The sequence below is a fragment of the Abramis brama genome, assembly GCF_963993115.1.
Source record: "Abramis brama genome assembly, chromosome: 9".
Classification (NCBI taxonomy): domain Eukaryota; kingdom Metazoa; phylum Chordata; class Actinopteri; order Cypriniformes; family Leuciscidae; genus Abramis; species Abramis brama.
In genome coordinates, this window is record NC_139971.1 from 44,045,571 (window position 1) to 44,065,457 (window position 19,887).

General features: G+C 42.4%; 1 protein-coding gene across 1 annotated transcript in view; it reads left to right on the forward strand.

The window, feature by feature from the left end:
* Positions 1–19,887, forward strand: part of celf6 (CUGBP Elav-like family member 6) — a 155,600-nt gene that overhangs the window by 123,277 nt on the left and 12,436 nt on the right. Inside the window, exons 6-11 of the mRNA XM_084124180.1 lie at positions 3,142–3,285; positions 3,918–4,065; positions 7,868–8,017; positions 14,659–14,721; positions 15,202–15,282; positions 17,181–17,324. Of these exons, the coding sequence (XP_083980306.1) occupies positions 3,142–3,285; positions 3,918–4,065; positions 7,868–8,017; positions 14,659–14,721; positions 15,202–15,282; positions 17,181–17,324 (730 nt within the window). The remainder of the gene's footprint in view (positions 1–3,141; positions 3,286–3,917; positions 4,066–7,867; positions 8,018–14,658; positions 14,722–15,201; positions 15,283–17,180; positions 17,325–19,887) is intronic.

Below are 19,887 nucleotides of genomic sequence, written 5' to 3' on the forward strand. Positions count from 1 at the left end.
GGCTTATCCCTGTACCAGCACAAGCACTAAAACCTACCCCTTACAGAGGACTAGGCTAAATTATTTGACATACCTAAACCTACCCCTCACAGGAGGGAGACTTGTCTGGGATGTAATTGGGCTATCCCTGTACCAGCACAAGCACTAACACCTACCACTTACAGGGGATTAGGCTAAATTATTTGACATGCCTAAACCTACCCCTCACAGGAGGGAGACTTGTCTGGGATGTAATTGGGCTATCCCTGTACTAGCACAAGCACTAAAACCTACCCCTTACAGGGAATTAGGCTAAATTATTTGACATACCTAAACCTACCCCTCACAGGAGGGAGACTTGTCTGGGATATAATTTGGCTATCCCTGTACCAGCACAAGCACTAAAACCTACCCCTTACAGGGGATTAGGCTAAATTATTTGACATACCTAAACCTACCCCTCACAGGAGGGAGACTTGTCTGGGATGTAATTGGGCTATCCCTGTACCAGCACAAACACTAAAACCTACCCCTCACAGGGTTAATATTATTTAAGAATAAGCTATAAGACCTACTTTTCATAAAGAAGTAGGGTTTAATATATGTGGACATACCTACCCTTACAAATTAATTGTTTTAAGAATTAACAGACCATTGGATATGTTGTGTTTGAAGTAGTTGAAATGTAGGGATGATATGGTGGAGGGATTAGTGTGTTAAATTATAGACAGGGAGACCTGGGTTTGAGACCAGCACTGGAACAAAATTGTTTGTTAGAAAAAGTAATGGATTATGGTCTTTACTAGATGTGAACCAGGTGCAATTCAGGAGTGATATGGTGGAGTGGTTAGTGCGTTGGGTTGGGTTGGGGACAGAGACCCGGGTTCGATGCTGGGCGATTGGGTCACAAAGGATTGTGGGAAAAAGAATTGGTTACCAGGAAAGTGATAGCTGGTAGTTAAGGTATATGCTGCCTTACGGTTATACTTGCTACAGTGAGTGTGATGTAGCGGTTGAGGTTGGCATTTACTTAGAGGTGACGATTGGTAGAAGCTTGGTGCTCAGGTTCACACTTGAGTACCTGATAATCTGAACCTCGTGACACAGGCCCTTTTCGTGTGCCCGGGATACCTTGCGGTGTTAACGAAGGGGTTACTTGTGGAGGTAGGTATCCAACCCCTCTGGGTCCACTTGGACAGCACGCAGAGACGGTGGCCTTGGGTTGACGGGCCATAACTGGAACCCGATTTTTTATCGATGAATAGCATTAAGGGTTTTTGTAAAAACTGGTTGAGGTTGTGGGGGTTGGTGGAGAGATACATTGTAGTTTGAATAATGGTATCAATACTGATGTTCTGGACCATATGAGAATTATTATGAGATAGTGTTTGGTTTAGGAGACTCAGATGTTTTTAGGACACACGCCTAGGACTGATCCCCTTGGGCGGGCCGCCTCAGAGGAGGGTGTCTGATGTTTAAAGAGCCAAAACACCCAATGATCCTGAGGTACTCCACTGAAGATGTGTTCCTTAGTAGAATAGGATTAAATAGATTGTGGTATGGAGATTAGTCTTGGGCTCTTCTGCTGTCTTGTGCTATAATTTTCATTACAAGCTCCTCATTGGGGCGAGAATGGATTTAGAATACAATTGGACTATCTGTGTGGACTATCCCGGTTCTTGAAACAATCATAAGGATAGGGACTGAAGTGGACATAGGGATCTATCTGTCTGTTGTTGAAAAAAAAATTTGAGAGTGCAATGCCTGGCCAGGATTACAGGGCCATGACTCTTTGGGGTGTGGCTTGGTTCGCTGGCCAGGAGCAAGTCCAATCGAAGACTTTGTACTCTTGATTAAAGAGAAGTAAAAATAGAGTTATGAGAAAAAAATTTGGGGGTAGGAACTCGGTCAGAATTCCTGTTCACAAGATGGGATCTGAGTGGGCCGGGTACAGCCAGTGGCTGGATTCTGATATCGGAAACTTATTATTGGTTAAATTAATTCTTGGGAGTGCGATGCCTGGCCAGGATTACCGGGCCATGACTCTTCGGGGTGTGGCTTGGTTCGCTGGCCAGGAGCAAATCAAATCAAAGATTTTGTACTCCTTAATAAAGAAAAGGATGAAATCTGTCTGTTTGTTGGTATGGGTGACTCAGTCTCAGCAAAAACATGCGGCGGCCAGTGCATTTCTGCGTCCTTCCTAATCCAAACTGGAGAGCCAGGAGGGCAATCCGGGGGAAGGCGCTGTCCTTTCAAAAGACTAAGCCCCTGATACCCCTGACTCTGATACCCCTGACACTGATACCCCTGACTCTGATACCCCTGACACTGAGGCCCCTGATACCCCTTACACTGAGGCCCCTGATGCCCCTGACAGCTTGTAATGAGGGCCAGTCTGCAGTCCTCACTTCACTTTAATGTGTTCTGCAGGGACGAGACCCTCACAGATCTCCTCCATCACATCATGTGTCTTCATGACAGCTGTAGAGGCAATTAAATAAATCAATGTCTCACGCAGCGGCCGCTGAGATTTAATTGCTCACAACTACGTCACACAGAGAGATCGGATCTGAACGGTGTCTGTGAGTGCAGGTCCATTCTGCTTTTTTTCCATGTTCATCTTTCTTCAGTGTGTAATGTTGCTGTTTGAGCATGAAGAAGCTCTGTAAAGCTCCAGTTCTTCTCTATATCAGTGTCAGTGTTTCTGAACTCCTGAAACGCCTCCATTGTAGTCTTGAGTTTCTTCAGGGAACGAACACGTCACAATATTCCTCATTTAAATAATTCATACGCAGAATAAAGGGGCGGGGCCTGGTTGAGTTAGTTAGTAGTGTGTTAAACTGGCGGTTATGGTAAGGGGCGGGACATTTCCCAAACACGCTCGAAGTGCACAACCAATCACAAAACACTGATCCAGCCGACCAATCAGAGAACAGTGTGCTTTTCAGAAGGAGCGGCATCATAGAGACAGGAAGTAAACAGAGCGTTACTGACAGACTGGGAAGAGAGAAGCTGCAACAATGGAGAATATGAGGAAAATAATCAACATTCAAGCAGGAAAACCTGTTCTAGTAGAGCCTGAGAACAACATCAAGAATATAAAAGGGCATATAGGTCCTCTTTCAGGAATATCCATTGAATTATATGTGTGTGTGTGTTCAGGGCGCGTCCTCCAGTCTGGTGGTGAAGTTTGCAGACACTGATAAGGAACGAACCCTGCGCAGGATGCATCAGATGGCGGGTCAGCTCGGCATCTTCAGTCCCATGACCATCCAGTTTGGAGCATACGGAGCGTACACACACGCTGTGAGTCTCACACACACAGATTACCAGCAAATGCTATGGCAGAAACAAGTTTCCACACTCTAAAAATACACTGGATTAAAAACAACCCAAGTGCTGGGTAAATATAGTGGGTTGTCACGTCTGACCCAGGAGTTGGGTAACACAAAAACTACCCAAACACTGGGTTGTTTCGTCTGACCCAGGAGCTTTGTTACACAAAAACTACCCAAACACTGGGTTGTTTCGTCTGACCCAGGAGCTTTGTAACACAAAAACTACCCAAACACTGGGTTGTTACGTCTGACCCAGGATCTGGGTTACACAAAAACTACCCAAACACTGGGTTGTTACGTCTGACCCAGGAGCTTTGTTACACAAAAACTACCCAAACACTGGGTTGTTTCGTCTGACCCAGGAGCTTTGTAACACAAAAACTACCCAAACACTGGGTTACACAAAAACTACCCAAACACTGGGTTGTTACGTCTGACCCAGGAGCTTTGTAACACAAAAACTACACAAACACTGAAAAAAGAACCCAAAAAATGTTACCCAAAAGGCTTAACCCAGGATTTGGTTAGAAACAATAACCCAAGATTTTTTCGAGTGCTAGATATTTGTAGTATAAATCTCTGTTGTGTCTGTGTGTGCAGCAGGTCATGCAGCAGCAGGCGGCGCTCATGGCAGCGTCTCAGGGCTCGTATCTGAACCCCATGACTGCCCTCGCCGCCGCTCAGATGCAGCAAATGGCAGCTTTCAACGTCAACGGTCTCGTGGCTGCGCCGATGACACCGTCTTCAGGTACCAAACACACACACACACACACACACACTCACACACACACACACACGCACAAATAAAGCTTTAATTAAAGCAGGCAGCAGGATCAATCGCTTCGCTCTCGCAGGAAACGGATTTCATCAGTTTGGTTCTCGAGAGCAACAAGTGTTTGTCTCAGCCGTTAATCTCACTGTTGTTTGCCACACAAGGGTTTTCTGTTTTCATCTTTTTCAACTTCTTTCTATTGCATTCACGTATCCACACAGAAGCTCTTACAAAACCCACAGAGCTGACAGCATTTCAAAAAACATTAAATGTATCATTTATAAAGATCATCCCGTAATGCATTGAAAATTGTCTCAGTGAACAAAAAAAATTATTTCATCCCATATTGAAAAATATTGATTAATCTTATTATACCAAATATTTGTTTGTGCTGTGTACTATGGAGGTCGGTAATATTTTTTTTTATATTACTAAAAAAACTGTACAAAAAAAAAAATAATACTTTTGAATTTAAAAAAAAAAAAATTATGTATTTTCCACAATTTTGCATTTTCTCTCAAACATGCTTATTGATCTCATCCTGCATTTTTATTAGATTTTCTAATATCTTTATGTAAGAATAATATACATCCAGCCGGTGCTTTTCTCAAAATAACCCTGACAGGACGATAAGGGGGTTATTCTGAGAGAACCACTGGCTGGATGTACATTACCCCGCTTATTACACGGCTACTTGCCATATGAGTAAATAATTAGACACAAAATATTGATCTGAGTTTAAATATTTTATCAGGTCTTTAAACTTAAAGCTTCCGCGGTGAGAGCAGTTTCTGCGGCAAGATCAAACTAAACGGACATTTAAAAGATATGGTATACAGTCATAACACTTATTACACAGCATTTCACCACATAAATAATTATGGAGATCAGAGATATTGATTTCAGATTAAACTGTTTTAAAATCGTACCTGTTTGTATCTAATAATCCAACAGTGAACAAAACAATAGCCACAAAATGGCAGCAGCGTTTGTATGAAACAAGAGAGAGCGAGTCCACGGTACTGGATGGCATAATTAAATAACTACACAAAATATTGATTCGACTGAGTTTTAATATTTTATTAGCTCATCAAAAGCAAAACTTCCATGAAGAAAACCCGTTCCTAGCGAGCGTATAGCGCTGCTGACTCCAGTGACCCGGATGAGCCGGTGTTCCTGTTCTCAGCGGTTGTTATCTGGGAATAATTTACCGCTGGATGCTGCGATTAACCAATTAGAATCAAGTTTTCCACAGAGCCGTGTAATAATGTTATTTAAAGCGTTTTAATGCACTAATTTGTGTAACTCAATGAATTTGACAAGGACGCCGAACAGGAAGTGACGTCATGTTGACATATTCACAGGAAACACGTCATTGCCGTTGATTTTATTTCAAAGAAATTAATACTTTTGCCCATCATGGATGCATTAAATTGATGTAAGGATGCATTAAAACAAAAATAACATTAAAGACATTTATGAACATATTATGACAGAATGTTACAAAAAGATTCTGTTTCAAATAAATGCTGTTCTTTGAACTTTCTATTCATGAAAGAATCCTCAAAAATATGAAGCAGCACAACTGTTTTTAACATTGATAATAATCATAAATGTTTCTTGAGCATCAAATCATCATATTAGAATGATTTCTGAAGGAAATCACTGAAGACTGGAGTAATGATGCTGAAAATTCAGCTTTGATACAGGAATAAATTACACTTTACACATTCACAATTACACATATTCACATAGACAACAACTGTTTTACATTCTAATAATATTTTGTGATTTTCACTGTATTTTTAATTAAATAAAGTCAGGTTTGATAACAGGAATAAATTACACATATTTTTTCTCTCTTTTTGATCAAATAAATGCAGTCCAGAAGACACTTCTTTTTTTAAAACAAAAACAAAACAAAAATTGCACCAAGCCAAAACTTCTGACCAATAGTAATGCGGTTCCATCTTATTAGGATGCTGTCTCTGTAGTCTGTCAGTGGGTGTTGAAACAGAGTGAGTGTGTCTTCTGTAAATCACAGTCACTCAGTAAAACACCAGGTGTGATGGGAAATGATCCGTCTCAGTTTGAGGATGAACCCGGGAACACGGCCAATCTGATGCCTTTGACCAGAGAGTCCTTGACTGAAGAATACAGAAGTGAAGATTTGTGACGGATAATCCCAGACCCCCGTTTGACCCCCGTCTCTCTCTCTCTCTCTCACTCACACACACACACACTCACACACACTCCTGATGTGTCTTTGACCGTCCAGCTACAAAAGCCCGCTGACACCTCAGACGAAGGGTCACGAGGAATTAATTAAAGCGCTTCCTCTCCCTCTCGTCTGTCAGTTTTCCCGCTTTGATAATCCGTGATGTGGACACACACTCTTGTTACCCGTCAGCTTTAATCTGCCACGACTGAAATGCCCTTGGAGAAAAGCCGAAAGAAGTTGAACGATCAGTGTCAGGAGGGCAGCGAAGAGACGCATCTGTGACCGGAGACAAACACTTATTAATGCTTTGACTCGACCTCCTGCATCCAGTCAAACATTCATTTCTACAGCGCTTTATAACTTCATGAGACAAACTCGTACAGCGGACAATAGTGTGATTATTCAGCTCAAGTTTTCTTCTCATCTGATCGTGTCAGTCAAAGTGTGAATATTCAGTGTTGTCATGAGATGATGTTCAGAAACCCGACCAAACATCTAATAAACTATGAGCCTGCACTGCTTTATTGCTGATTTGTCTTTATTTCATAATTGATGAATTTTGCAATATAGACATAATTGTGAATAAGACGCTATTGTCTTCTGTAGAGCTGAATTGAACATTTATAGGGAACACTTTATTTTAAAGTCCTTGTTAGACCAAAACCCTATAGTAAGTACATTTAGTTAATTAATATTACTCAGAACTTAAATATATACTTACACTCTAACAATGACACCTTCAAATAAAGTGAAACCCAGCATTTAAGTACTGAGTAATAATAAATAACTACTTACTATAGGGTTATGGTTAGGATTCGGGTTTGGTTGAGGGTTAGTTGCATGTAATTATGCATCATTTATAGTTATTACTACAGTAACATCATGTAACACATGTAACAAGGACACTGTAAAATAAATTACCAAATAAAGTGTAAGCATAACTATATATTATGCATACTTGCATGCAACTAACCCTAAACCCTAATGTAGTTCAATAATATTACTCAGTACTTAAATGTACTCTATATAAGGACACCTTAAAATAAAGTGTAACCCTTTTGTACATTATAGCTGAATTTGATGAGCTTTACACGGTTATTGAACTGAATTGAGCTGAATAATGACACTATTGTATTTTTTAGAGCTGCTTTACAGCTGAAATTTAATTCTGTTTGCATTATTGATCATTATTATCACTGTAAAGCTGCTTTCACTGCAATTTAAATTATTATTATTATTAAATCAGAGTTTATGCTTAAAACAAGAACAAATATCTGCCAACTTTGAATTAAGCTGATTGTTCTGACCACTGGCACATATTTTTAAGCATAAACTCACTCAATTTTGATGACTTTTTCAGTAAACAAGACTTAATTTGTTTTTCAAGTAAAAGTGTCTTGATTTAAGAATGTTTAGATATTTGAGAAGAACATTATTTTTGTGGTGTTGAAACAGTCTGTTTTGTATAAAGCGCTACATAAATGAAGGTGGCTTGTACTGTGCCAATTAAAGACTTGTTAAGAGTGTGTGTGTGTGTGTGTGTGTGTGTGTTCTTAGGCACCAGCACTCCACCAGGCATCAGTGCCGGCGCGGTACCCAGCATGGCAGCTTCCATCGGGGTCAATGGTTTCAGCGCCCTCCCTCACCAAACCAATGGACAGCCCTCCTCCGAAACCATCTACACCAACGGCATCCATCCGTACCCAGGTAACAACACACACTCGTACCCAGGTAACAACACACACTCGTACCCAGGTAACACCACACACTCGTACCCAGGTAACACCACACACTCGTAGCCAGGTAACAACACGCACTCGTACCCAGGTAACAACACGCACTCGTACCCAGGTAACAACACGCACTCGTACCCAGGTAACACCACACACTCGTAGCCAGGTAACACCACACACTCGTACCCAGGTAACACCACACACTCGTAGCCAGGTAACAGCACACACTCGTAGCCAGGTAACACCACACACTCGTACCCAGGTAACAACACGCACTCGTACCCAGGTAACACCACACACTCGTAGCCAGGTAACACCACACACTCGTAGCCAGGTAACACCACACACTCGTAGCCAGGTAACACCACACACTCGTAGCCAGGTAACAACACGCACTCGTACCCAGGTAACACCACACACTCGTAGCCAGGTAACACCACACACTCGTACCCAGGTAACACCACACACTCGTAGCCAGGTAACACCACACACTCGTACCCAGGTAACACCACACACTCGTAGCCAGGTAACACCACGCACTCGTACCCAGGTAACAACACGCACTCGTACCCAGGTAACACCACGCACTCGTACCCAGGTAACACCACACACTCGTAGCCAGGTAACACCACGCACTCGTACCCAGGTAACAACACGCACTCGTACCCAGGTAACAACACGCACTCGTACCCAGGTAACACCACACACTCGTAGCCAGGTAACACCACACACTCGTACCCAGGTAACACCACACACTCGTAGCCAGGTAACACCACACACTCGTAGCCAGGTAACACCACACACTCGTACCCAGGTAACACCACACACTCGTAGCCAGGTAACACCACACACTCGTACCCAGGTAACAACACGCACTCGTACCCAGGTAACAACACGCACTCGTAGCCAGGTAACAACACGCACTCGTAGCCAGGTAACAACACGCACTCGTAGCCAGGTAACAACACACACTCGTAGCCAGGTAACAACACGCACTCGTACCCAGGTAACAACACACACACACGTACCCAGGTAACACCGCGCACTCGTACCCAGGTAACAACACGCACTCGTAGCCAGGTAACACCACACACTCGTACCCAGGTAACAACACGCAGGTAACAACACGCACTCGTAGCCAGGTAACAACACGCAGGTAACAACACGCACTCGTAGCCAGGTAACAACACGCACTCGTACCCAGGTAACAACACGCACTCGTAGCCAGGTAACAACACGCACTCGTAGCCAGGTAACAACACGCAGGTAACAACACGCACTCGTAGCCAGGTAACAACACGCACTCGTAGCCAGTTAACAACACGCAGGTAACAACACGCACTCGTAGCCAGGTAACAACACGCACTCGTAGCCAGGTAACAACACGCAGGTAACAACACGCACTCGTAGCCAGGTAACAACACGCACTCGTAGCCAGGTAACAACACGCAGGTAACAACACGCACTCGTAGCCAGGTAACAACACGCACTCGTAGCCAGGTAACAACACGCAGGTAACAACACGCACTCGTAGCCAGGTAACAACACGCAGGTAACAACACGCACTCGTAGCCAGGTAACAACACGCACTCGTAGCCAGGTAACAACACGCAGGTAACAACACGCACTCGTAGCCAGGTAACAACACGCACTCGTACCCAGGTAACAACACGCGCTCGTAGCCAGGTAACAACACGCACTCGTACCCAGGTAACACCACGCACTCGTAGCCAGGTAACAACACGCACTCGTAGCCAGGTAACAACACGCACTCGTACCCAGGTAACAACACACACACGTACCCAGGTAACACCGCGCACTCGTACCCAGGTAACAACACGCACTCTTAGCCAGGTAACAACACGCACTCTTAGCCAGGTAACAACACACACTCGTAGCCAGGTAACAACACGCACTCGTACCCAGGTAACAACACGCACTCGTAGCCAGGTAACAACACGCACTCGTAGCCAGGTAACAACACGCACTCGTAGCCAGGTAACAACACGCACTCGTAGCCAGGTAACAACACGCACTCGTAGCCAGGTAACAACACGCACTCGTACCCAGGTAACAACACACACACGTACCCAGGTAACACCGCGCACTCGTACCCAGGTAACAACACGCACTCTTAGCCAGGTAACAACACGCACTCTTAGCCAGGTAACAACACACACTCGTAGCCAGGTAACAACACGCACTCGTACCCAGGTAACAACACGCACTCGTAGCCAGGTAACAACACGCACTCGTAGCCAGGTAACAACACGCACTCGTAGCCAGGTAACAACACGCACTCGTACCCAGGTAACAACACGCACTCGTAGCCAGGTAACAACACGCACTCGTAGCCAGGTAACAACACACACTCGTAGCCAGGTAACAACACACACTCGTACCCAGGTAACAACACGTACTCGTAGCCAGGTAACAACACGCACTCGTAGCCAGGTAACAACACGCACTCGTAGCCAGGTAACAACACACACTCGTAGCCAGGTAACAACACGCACTCGTACCCAGGTAACAACACACACACACGTACCCAGGTAACACCGCGCACTCGTACCCAGGTAACAACACGCACTCGTAGCCAGGTAACAACACGCACTCTTAGCCAGGTAACAACACGCACTCGTACCCAGGTAACAACACGCACTCGTAGCCAGGTAACAACACGCACTCGTAGCCAGGTAACAACACACACTCGTAGCCAGGTAACAACACGCACTCGTACCCAGGTAACAACACACACACGTACCCAGGTAACACCGCGCACTCGTACCCAGGTAACAACACACACTCTTAGCCAGGTAACAACACGCACTCTTAGCCAGGTAACAACACACACTCGTAGCCAGGTAACAACACGCACTCGTACCCAGGTAACAACACGCACTCGTAGCCAGGTAACAACACGCACTCGTAACCAGGTAACAACACGCACTCGTAGCCAGGTAACAACACGCACTCTTAGCCAGGTAACAACACGCACTCGTACCCAGGTAACAACACGCACTCGTAGCCAGGTAACAACACGCACTCGTAGCCAGGTAACAACACGCACTCGTAGCCAGGTAACAACACACACTCGTAGCCAGGTAACAACACGCACTCGTACCCAGGTAACAACACACACACGTACCCAGGTAACACCGCGCACTCGTACCCAGGTAACAACACACACACGTACCCAGGTAACACCGCGCACTCGTACCCAGGTAACAACACGCACTCGTAGCCAGGTAACAACACGCACTCGTAGCCAGGTAACAACACGCACTCGTAGCCAGGTAACAACACGCACTCGTAGCCAGGTAACAACACGCACTCGTACCCAGGTAACAACACGCACTCGTAGCCAGGTAACAACACACACTCGTACCCAGGTAACAACACGTACTCGTAGCCAGGTAACAACACGCACTCGTAGCCAGGTAACAACACACACTCGTAGCCAGGTAACAACACACACTCGTACCCAGGTAACAACACGCACTCGTAGCCAGGTAACAACACGCACTCGTAGCCAGGTAACAACACGCACTCGTAGCCAGGTAACAACACGCACTCGTAGCCAGGTAACAACACGCAGGTAACAACACGCACTCGTAGCCAGGTAACAACACGCACTCGTAGCCAGGTAACAACACGCAGGTAACAACACGCACTCGTAGCCAGGTAACAACACGCACTCGTAGCCAGGTAACAACACGCAGGTAACAACACGCACTCGTAGCCAGGTAACAACACGCAGGTAACAACACGCACTCGTAGCCAGGTAACAACACGCACTCGTAGCCAGGTAACAACACGCAGGTAACAACACGCACTCGTAGCCAGGTAACAACACGCACTCGTACCCAGGTAACAACACGCGCTCGTAGCCAGGTAACAACACGCACTCGTACCCAGGTAACACCACGCACTCGTAGCCAGGTAACAACACGCACTCGTAGCCAGGTAACAACACGCACTCGTACCCAGGTAACAACACACACACGTACCCAGGTAACACCGCGCACTCGTACCCAGGTAACAACACGCACTCTTAGCCAGGTAACAACACGCACTCTTAGCCAGGTAACAACACACACTCGTAGCCAGGTAACAACACGCACTCGTACCCAGGTAACAACACGCACTCGTAGCCAGGTAACAACACGCACTCGTAGCCAGGTAACAACACGCACTCGTAGCCAGGTAACAACACGCACTCGTACCCAGGTAACAACACGCACTCGTAGCCAGGTAACAACACACACTCGTACCCAGGTAACAACACGTACTCGTAGCCAGGTAACAACACGCACTCGTAGCCAGGTAACAACACACACTCGTAGCCAGGTAACAACACACACTCGTACCCAGGTAACAACACGTACTCGTAGCCAGGTAACAACACACACACACGTACCCAGGTAACACCGCGCACTCGTACCCAGGTAACAACACGCACTCGTAGCCAGGTAACAACACGCACTCTTAGCCAGGTAACAACACGCACTCGTACCCAGGTAACAACACGCACTCGTAGCCAGGTAACACCACACACTCGTACCCAGGTAACACCACACACTCGTACCCAGGTAACAACACGCACTCGTAGCCAGGTAACAACACGCACTCTTAGCCAGGTAACAACACGCACTCGTACCCAGGTAACAACACGCACTCGTAGCCAGGTAACAACACGCACTCGTAGCCAGGGAACAACACACACTCGTACCCAGGTAACAACACGCACTCGTACCCAGGTAACAACACACACACACGTACCCAGGTAACACCGCGCACTCGTACCCAGGTAACAACACGCACTCGTAGCCAGGTAACAACACGCACTCTTAGCCAGGTAACAACACGCACTCGTACCCAGGTAACAACACGCACTCGTAGCCAGGTAACAACACGCACTCGTAGCCAGGTAACAACACACACTCGTAGCCAGGTAACAACACGCACTCGTACCCAGGTAACAACACACACACGTACCCAGGTAACACCGCGCACTCGTACCCAGGTAACAACACGCACTCTTAGCCAGGTAACAACACACACTCGTAGCCAGGTAACAACACGCACTCGTACCCAGGTAACAACACGCACTCGTAGCCAGGTAACAACACGCACTCGTAACCAGGTAACAACACGCACTCGTAGCCAGGTAACAACACGCACTCGTAGCCAGGTAACAACACGCACTCGTACCCAGGTAACAACACGCACTCGTAGCCAGGTAACAACACACACTCGTACCCAGGTAACAACACGTACTCGTAGCCAGGTAACAACACGCACTCGTAGCCAGGTAACAACACACACTCGTAGCCAGGTAACAACACGCACTCGTACCCAGGTAACAACACACACACACGTACCCAGGTAACACCGCGCACTCGTACCCAGGTAACAACACACACTCGTAGCCAGGTAACAACACGCACTCTTAGCCAGGTAACAACACGCACTCGTACCCAGGTAACAACACGCACTCGTAGCCAGGTAACAACACGCACTCGTAGCCAGGTAACAACACACACTCGTAGCCAGGTAACAACACACACTCGTAGCCAGGTAACAACACGCACTCGTACCCAGGTAACAACACACACACGTACCCAGGTAACACCGCGCACTCGTACCCAGGTAACAACACACACACGTACCCAGGTAACACCGCGCACTCGTACCCAGGTAACAACACGCACTCGTAGCCAGGTAACAACACGCACTCTTAGCCAGGTAACAACACGCACTCGTACCCAGGTAACAACACGCACTCGTAGCCAGGTAACAACACGCACTCGTAGCCAGGTAACAACACACACTCGTACCCAGGTAACAACACGCACTCGTACCCAGGTAACACCGCGCACTCGAACCCAGGTAACACCACACACTCGAACCCAGGTAACAACACGCACTCGTAGCCAGGTAAGGTACACGGGAACTGTTGTTGTGCAAATGAGCGGGCCGGAGCGCATCAAGGGTTTTCTGTTAGAGCGGTGTGTGTTAGCGGTCCCTAAATTAATAACTAATGATCTTCGCAACGGAAGTGAATCAATCAAAACTAACTTTATCTGGACAATAACTTTATTCTAGAGCTGCTGTAAAGCCAAATCAATCTCTGTTACTTTAACTTCCTATTATCACTGTAAAGCTGCTGTGAAACACTCTATATTGTTAAAGCACTGTATAAATGAAGGAGACTCGACTAGACTTCAGATGCTGATGTCATAATAAAGCAGAACCCAGCCTATCTGAGCTGTTTTGACACAGTGAGCTGCATTAGTTCTCATGTGGGCGACACGGATTCAAGTCTGGCCTGAGATGAGTCTCTCTTTTAATTATATTTGCCTAAGGTTTAATGAGTAATACAGATATTCTAGTTCTTATTATTTATTCCTAATCTGTTTAGAATGAATGTGGAAAGAAAGAATGTGGTTAAATAAATTATATTTATATTTAAAAAAGTAAATAAGAAATTTGAGTAATTTTATTTAGAAAATGAATTCAGGAAAATGTAAGAATAGTATATGATGATATATAATGACTGTGTGTGTGTGTGTGTGTGTGTGTGTGTGTGTGTGTTTGTGTGTGTTTCTACAGCACAAAGCCCGACGGTTACAGACCCTCTCCAGCAGGCCTATGCCGGTGTGCAACACTATGCAGGTGATTCTCTGTCCTTTATGTCCTGTCTTTCTATGAAGCGCTGATAACATCACTCTCACACACACACACACACACTCACACACACACACTGCATCAGTCCTCATATGACTGCTGAAACACTCTGCATTATGATAGCCTGAACTTTCCAAACAATCGTCTGCTACATTGTCATCATGTGACCTCGTTATGTTGCATGTACTGTAGTTTCCAGGTTCATTGAAATAAATGTGGTTATTTAGCATTTTTATTCAGTTTGGCTGATCAAATAATGTGTCACTTATGTTTCATCCGTCAAACTGGCAGTGCATTGCATTGTGGGATGCAGATAATAACCTTACAGCAAACAGCAGTGTGTGACTTTAACGCTCTGTCAATACAGACTGAGTTGATTGAGTGTGTGGATGGTGAAGCAGAGTAAAGATGAGCTTTATTCATGTATTCAGTGTTAAATCAGGAATTGTCTCTCGCTCTCGGTTACAGCAGCCTATCCTGCCGCGTACGCGCCGATTAGCCAAGCGTTTCCCCAGCAACCAGCCATCATCCCCCAGCAACAGCGGGAAGGTGAGTGAGACTCCGCCCACTCCTGATAAAAGCTGGTAATTGCTCTGAGAGATGGGTGGAAAATTCATAATAAATCATGAAAATGAATGAGGACAGAAATCATCAGAGCTTCATCCACAGTACGAACGAGCGTCTGTATCTGTAGTGATATCGTATGTGGCCTGGAGCGGTGGAAGCCAGAATGAAGTTTCGAGTTGCATGTTTTGATATTTTCTGCCACTATAACATTTCTGTTGTCTTAGACCTTAATTAATGAGTTTGTCCAGATTAATTACAGTTTTAGTTTACGGGTTCATTCTGACTGAAAGTCTGTTTGTGTTTTTGTGTCGAGGAAAGTTCCTCATTGTACTTTCTGTAAATGTTGCGGCGCTCTCTTGGGAAAAGCGCTCAATTAAATTGTGTCCCAGAAATTAATTTGAAGTTGCTCTCAGTCATGGGTAATGAGTTATGAAGGAGTTTTGAAGTATTTCATTTTATTGTTGTTTGCTGAAGTTAATCCTTAAACTAAACTAAACTAAACTGCTGAGTCGGTCTTTACGGGACACACGACAGAAGCCAGCCGAACACTGCAGATACACACCAAAGTCTGTGTCCTAACTGTGGGTTTTATTTTTACGTTTTGTCTTTTGTTTTAATTGATTTGACTTTAATATATTTTATTTTATTTTATTATAACAATTTTTGTTTTCTTTTATTATATATGATTTGATTTTAATATAAATTTTATTATTTTTATGTTTTGTCTTTTGTTTATTTTATGTGATTTTAGTGTATTTTAATTAGTTTTGTCTTGTTTTACTTAATTAAATTTTTTCTTTTTTTTTCTTTTTATGTTTTGTCTTGTTTCATTTTTTATGATTTTAATATATTTCAATTAGTTTTTTGTTTTTAATATATAATTTTTATTTGATTATTTAATTTTGTTTATTTATGATTATTTTAATATATTAAATTCTTTTCACCTTTTTAATCGATTTGATTTTAATATTAATTCGCATTTATTTTATTATAACTTTGTTTTTGTGTTTTTTTAATTGATTTTATTTTATGTTTTGTCTTGTTTTACTTGATTTGTTTTTTTCATATGATATCTTTTTTCATTTTGTTTTGTCTTTTGTTTCATCTTTTGTGATTTTAATATATTTTAATTTGTTTTGTGTTTTTATATTTGATTTTAATATTATTTTCATTTTATTGTTTTATTTTATTTTATTTTAACATATTTTAATTTGTTTTGTCTCGTTTTAATTGATTTGATTTGAATATTTATTTATTTATTTTATTATAACTTAATATTTTGTGTCTTGTTTTATTTGATTTGATTTTACATTTAATTTTAATTTAATATTTCATTTTATCATTTAATTTTATGTTTCGTCTGTTGATTTATTTGATTTTAATATTATTCTTTAGTTAGTTTTGTGTGTTGTCTTTTTTCATATATTTTATTTTACGTTTTGTCTTTTATTTGATATAATTGTAATATTAAAATGGATATTTTACTTTAGTTCTGTGTGGTCTTTTATGTTGTCGTTTTCCTGTTTTAATTCAACACAAATCTCTCGTCTTCGTCGTGCCGTTAAAGCGGGAGCACACAGTCAGATCCTGACGAGCGCCAGGAGACACTGAGGAATTATTTATGTTTATACAATTTTCCCAAACGCCACAACACCCTGGAAGTGTCTGGATGACTTCAAATCCCATATCAATGTTTAATCAAATCTCCGTTTAACAACGTCTGAATCCTTTACAAGATCACAGGCTGAAAACAGGCAACAGATCGATTTACTCGCACAGATCCTCCTTTGAATATGCATCTGCATGCGCGCCGCTCGGCCTTCTGGGTACGGGTGTGTGTGAAATCTCATTTGCGTGACGTTATGTCTCTGTGCTTGCAGGACCGGAGGGCTGCAACCTGTTTATTTACCACCTGCCGCAGGAGTTCGGGGACGCGGAGCTCATGCAGATGTTCCTGCCCTTCGGCAACGTCATTTCTGCCAAAGTCTTCGTGGATCGGGCCACCAATCAGAGCAAGTGTTTCGGTGAGTTCCCACAATGCTCTAGCCCAGGGCTATTCAAGTAGCTTCATTCCAGGGCCGGATTATTCAATCGAAAAGTTGAGGTGGGCCGGTGGGTTTAGCTTATTTATTGAAACATGATATGTTAACTATTGAAACATAGTATCAATAAATTAGCTAAAGTAAACCTACAAAAAATAAGCTTAAGTAAACCTAAAAAATATATATATATTGTATTTACTTGGAAACGTGGCACCCAACAGTATGCAGATTTACAAGACCATAATAAATAACTCATCTAAAGCTGTGTACAATTTTCCTTGGAATAAATATATGAATTATACAAGTTCATAGCTATTGGTAAGAATTATATATATATAATCTTACACTTAAAAAAAAGTGTTTATATAAATATATATTTTAAGTTTTTCATTTAATATTTGTATTTTATTTATTTTTTTATAGCAAAAATAATATTAATCTGTTTTTTTTCAGCTTTAGTTTTTGTTTATTGCTAGTTAGTAATATTAGTGATTCAACTTAAACTTATTTCAATTTCGACTAATATTTATATTTTATTTTTTTACAGCAGAAATCTTTTTTTTCTTTCTTTTACAGTTGAATAGAATTACAATAGAAATGTTGCCAACTAACTGAAAGAAAAGCACTAAAATCACTAACTGGAAATAAATCAAAACATTAAAATTAAAATAATTTTTGTTAATTGAAATAAAACAAAAAAACAATGTAAATATTGAATGAAAAAAAAAAATATATATAAATAAAAATTTACTGACATAAGTTTAAGCACTATTTTTTTTATATATATAAATAAATAAAAATAAAACTATTAAAAACATATTTGTTTATTTAAATAAAGCTGAAAAAATACTATAAATATTGTTACTAACTGGAAATAAATAAAAACTAAAACTATTCAAATATTTTTAAAGGAGAACTTGGTAACTTTTTTAACTTAATAAAACTGTCTAGAAATCATTTCGATGGTTAAACAACCTGTTCTGGTGATATTGGTGACTTTCCCCGCTCCCCCCAGCGTTCCCAGGCGGAAAACCAACCTTGCAACTTGGGGACTACCGTCCCGGCAAGATAGAAATTGGAAGTCTCGTGAGAAACGAGAACGAGCGCGAAACACGAATTGCTTTACGGCAATTCGACATAAACACACACGCATGTATGATGTATTACCAGATTACCCACCTCGGTAGACATAGCTCCACACGATACAGTTGGCTTGATCCGATCAAAACACACGCACATGAGCAGCGGTAGAGAGGGGGAGGAGGCCGCCGCAAGTGAGTTTTTTACGGCTGTGTTGTGAAATATACCCCCCCCCCCCACACACACACACACACACACACACAGCTGTAGGGGGAGCTCGTGGGGAAAACATGCGACAACAAAAGGGAAAATCAGCGAAGAAGTGACTAGAGTTCGCTAGAGTTGCCGAGTTCTCCTTTAATTGAAATAAAACAAAGTTGAAGCACTAAAATTACTAACAGTAAAAAAAAAAAAAATTAATCTAAAATAAAACTATTAAAAACTTTTTTGTTAATTGAAATAAAGCTGAAAAAATAAAATCTTAGTTGAAGAACTTAGAAAATAAATAAATACAAATATAAAATGTTCATCAACTCATATTTATATTTTATTTTTAAATAAAGCTGAAAATTAAAATCTTAGTTGAAGAACTTAGAAAATAACTAAAAATATAAAAAGTTCTTCAACTGATATTTATATAGATTTTTTTTTCAGCTTTATTTAAATGAACACAAATGTTTTGAATAGTTTTATTTTTATTAACGAAAATAACCCTTGCCCACATGATGATCAGACTTACCCAGAATGCCCCAGTGCTCTGCAGGACTGTATCTGGCAGCTGCGTGTAAAAGCGTGAAGTGCTTCTCGCTCGCATCATTATAGTTCTCATAATGCGTCTTCCTGCCTTTAGCTCTCTCTCTGCATCTTTACATTTAAAGTTTATTTTCATCTCTATTCATCCAGATCTGGGCTGTGAAATTAGACACAGAATCTGCTCAGGAAGGAAATCAGCAACACTTTCTCCCTCATTACTTCATCATGTCAGGGGAACGTGCTGGAATTAGAAATCCGTGTGCATTTATCATTAGTGACGGGCTAAACGTGTGTGTGTTTATCTCGGTTAAACACGTAACGCAAGTGATTTCTGAAGCGTCATCATGTTTCAGTGATTTATTGTTTTCTGTACAGTATTGGTGGAGCTGACAGACGCTCTGCGAGACCCGATCACTTTATGAGCTTTATTTGCTGCTTTATGAATATTGTTCTGTTATTCTGTCAGATATTCTCTCACTGAGCTCTCTAGCGCCACCACAAGTTCAAAAGTTTCACGTTTTAGTTTGACTCTTGTGTCTTGAACTGAATGGCTTAGAAACACTTTTTTGTTTGTTTTATTATTTCGATTTTTTTATTCTATTTGATTTTCCACTCAAACATACTTTTTGATCTTATTTTATCATGTCTAGTCATGCAATAATAATCAGGTTTTCCCAAAAGGACCCAAATTCTCCCCTCCATTCCTTTATTT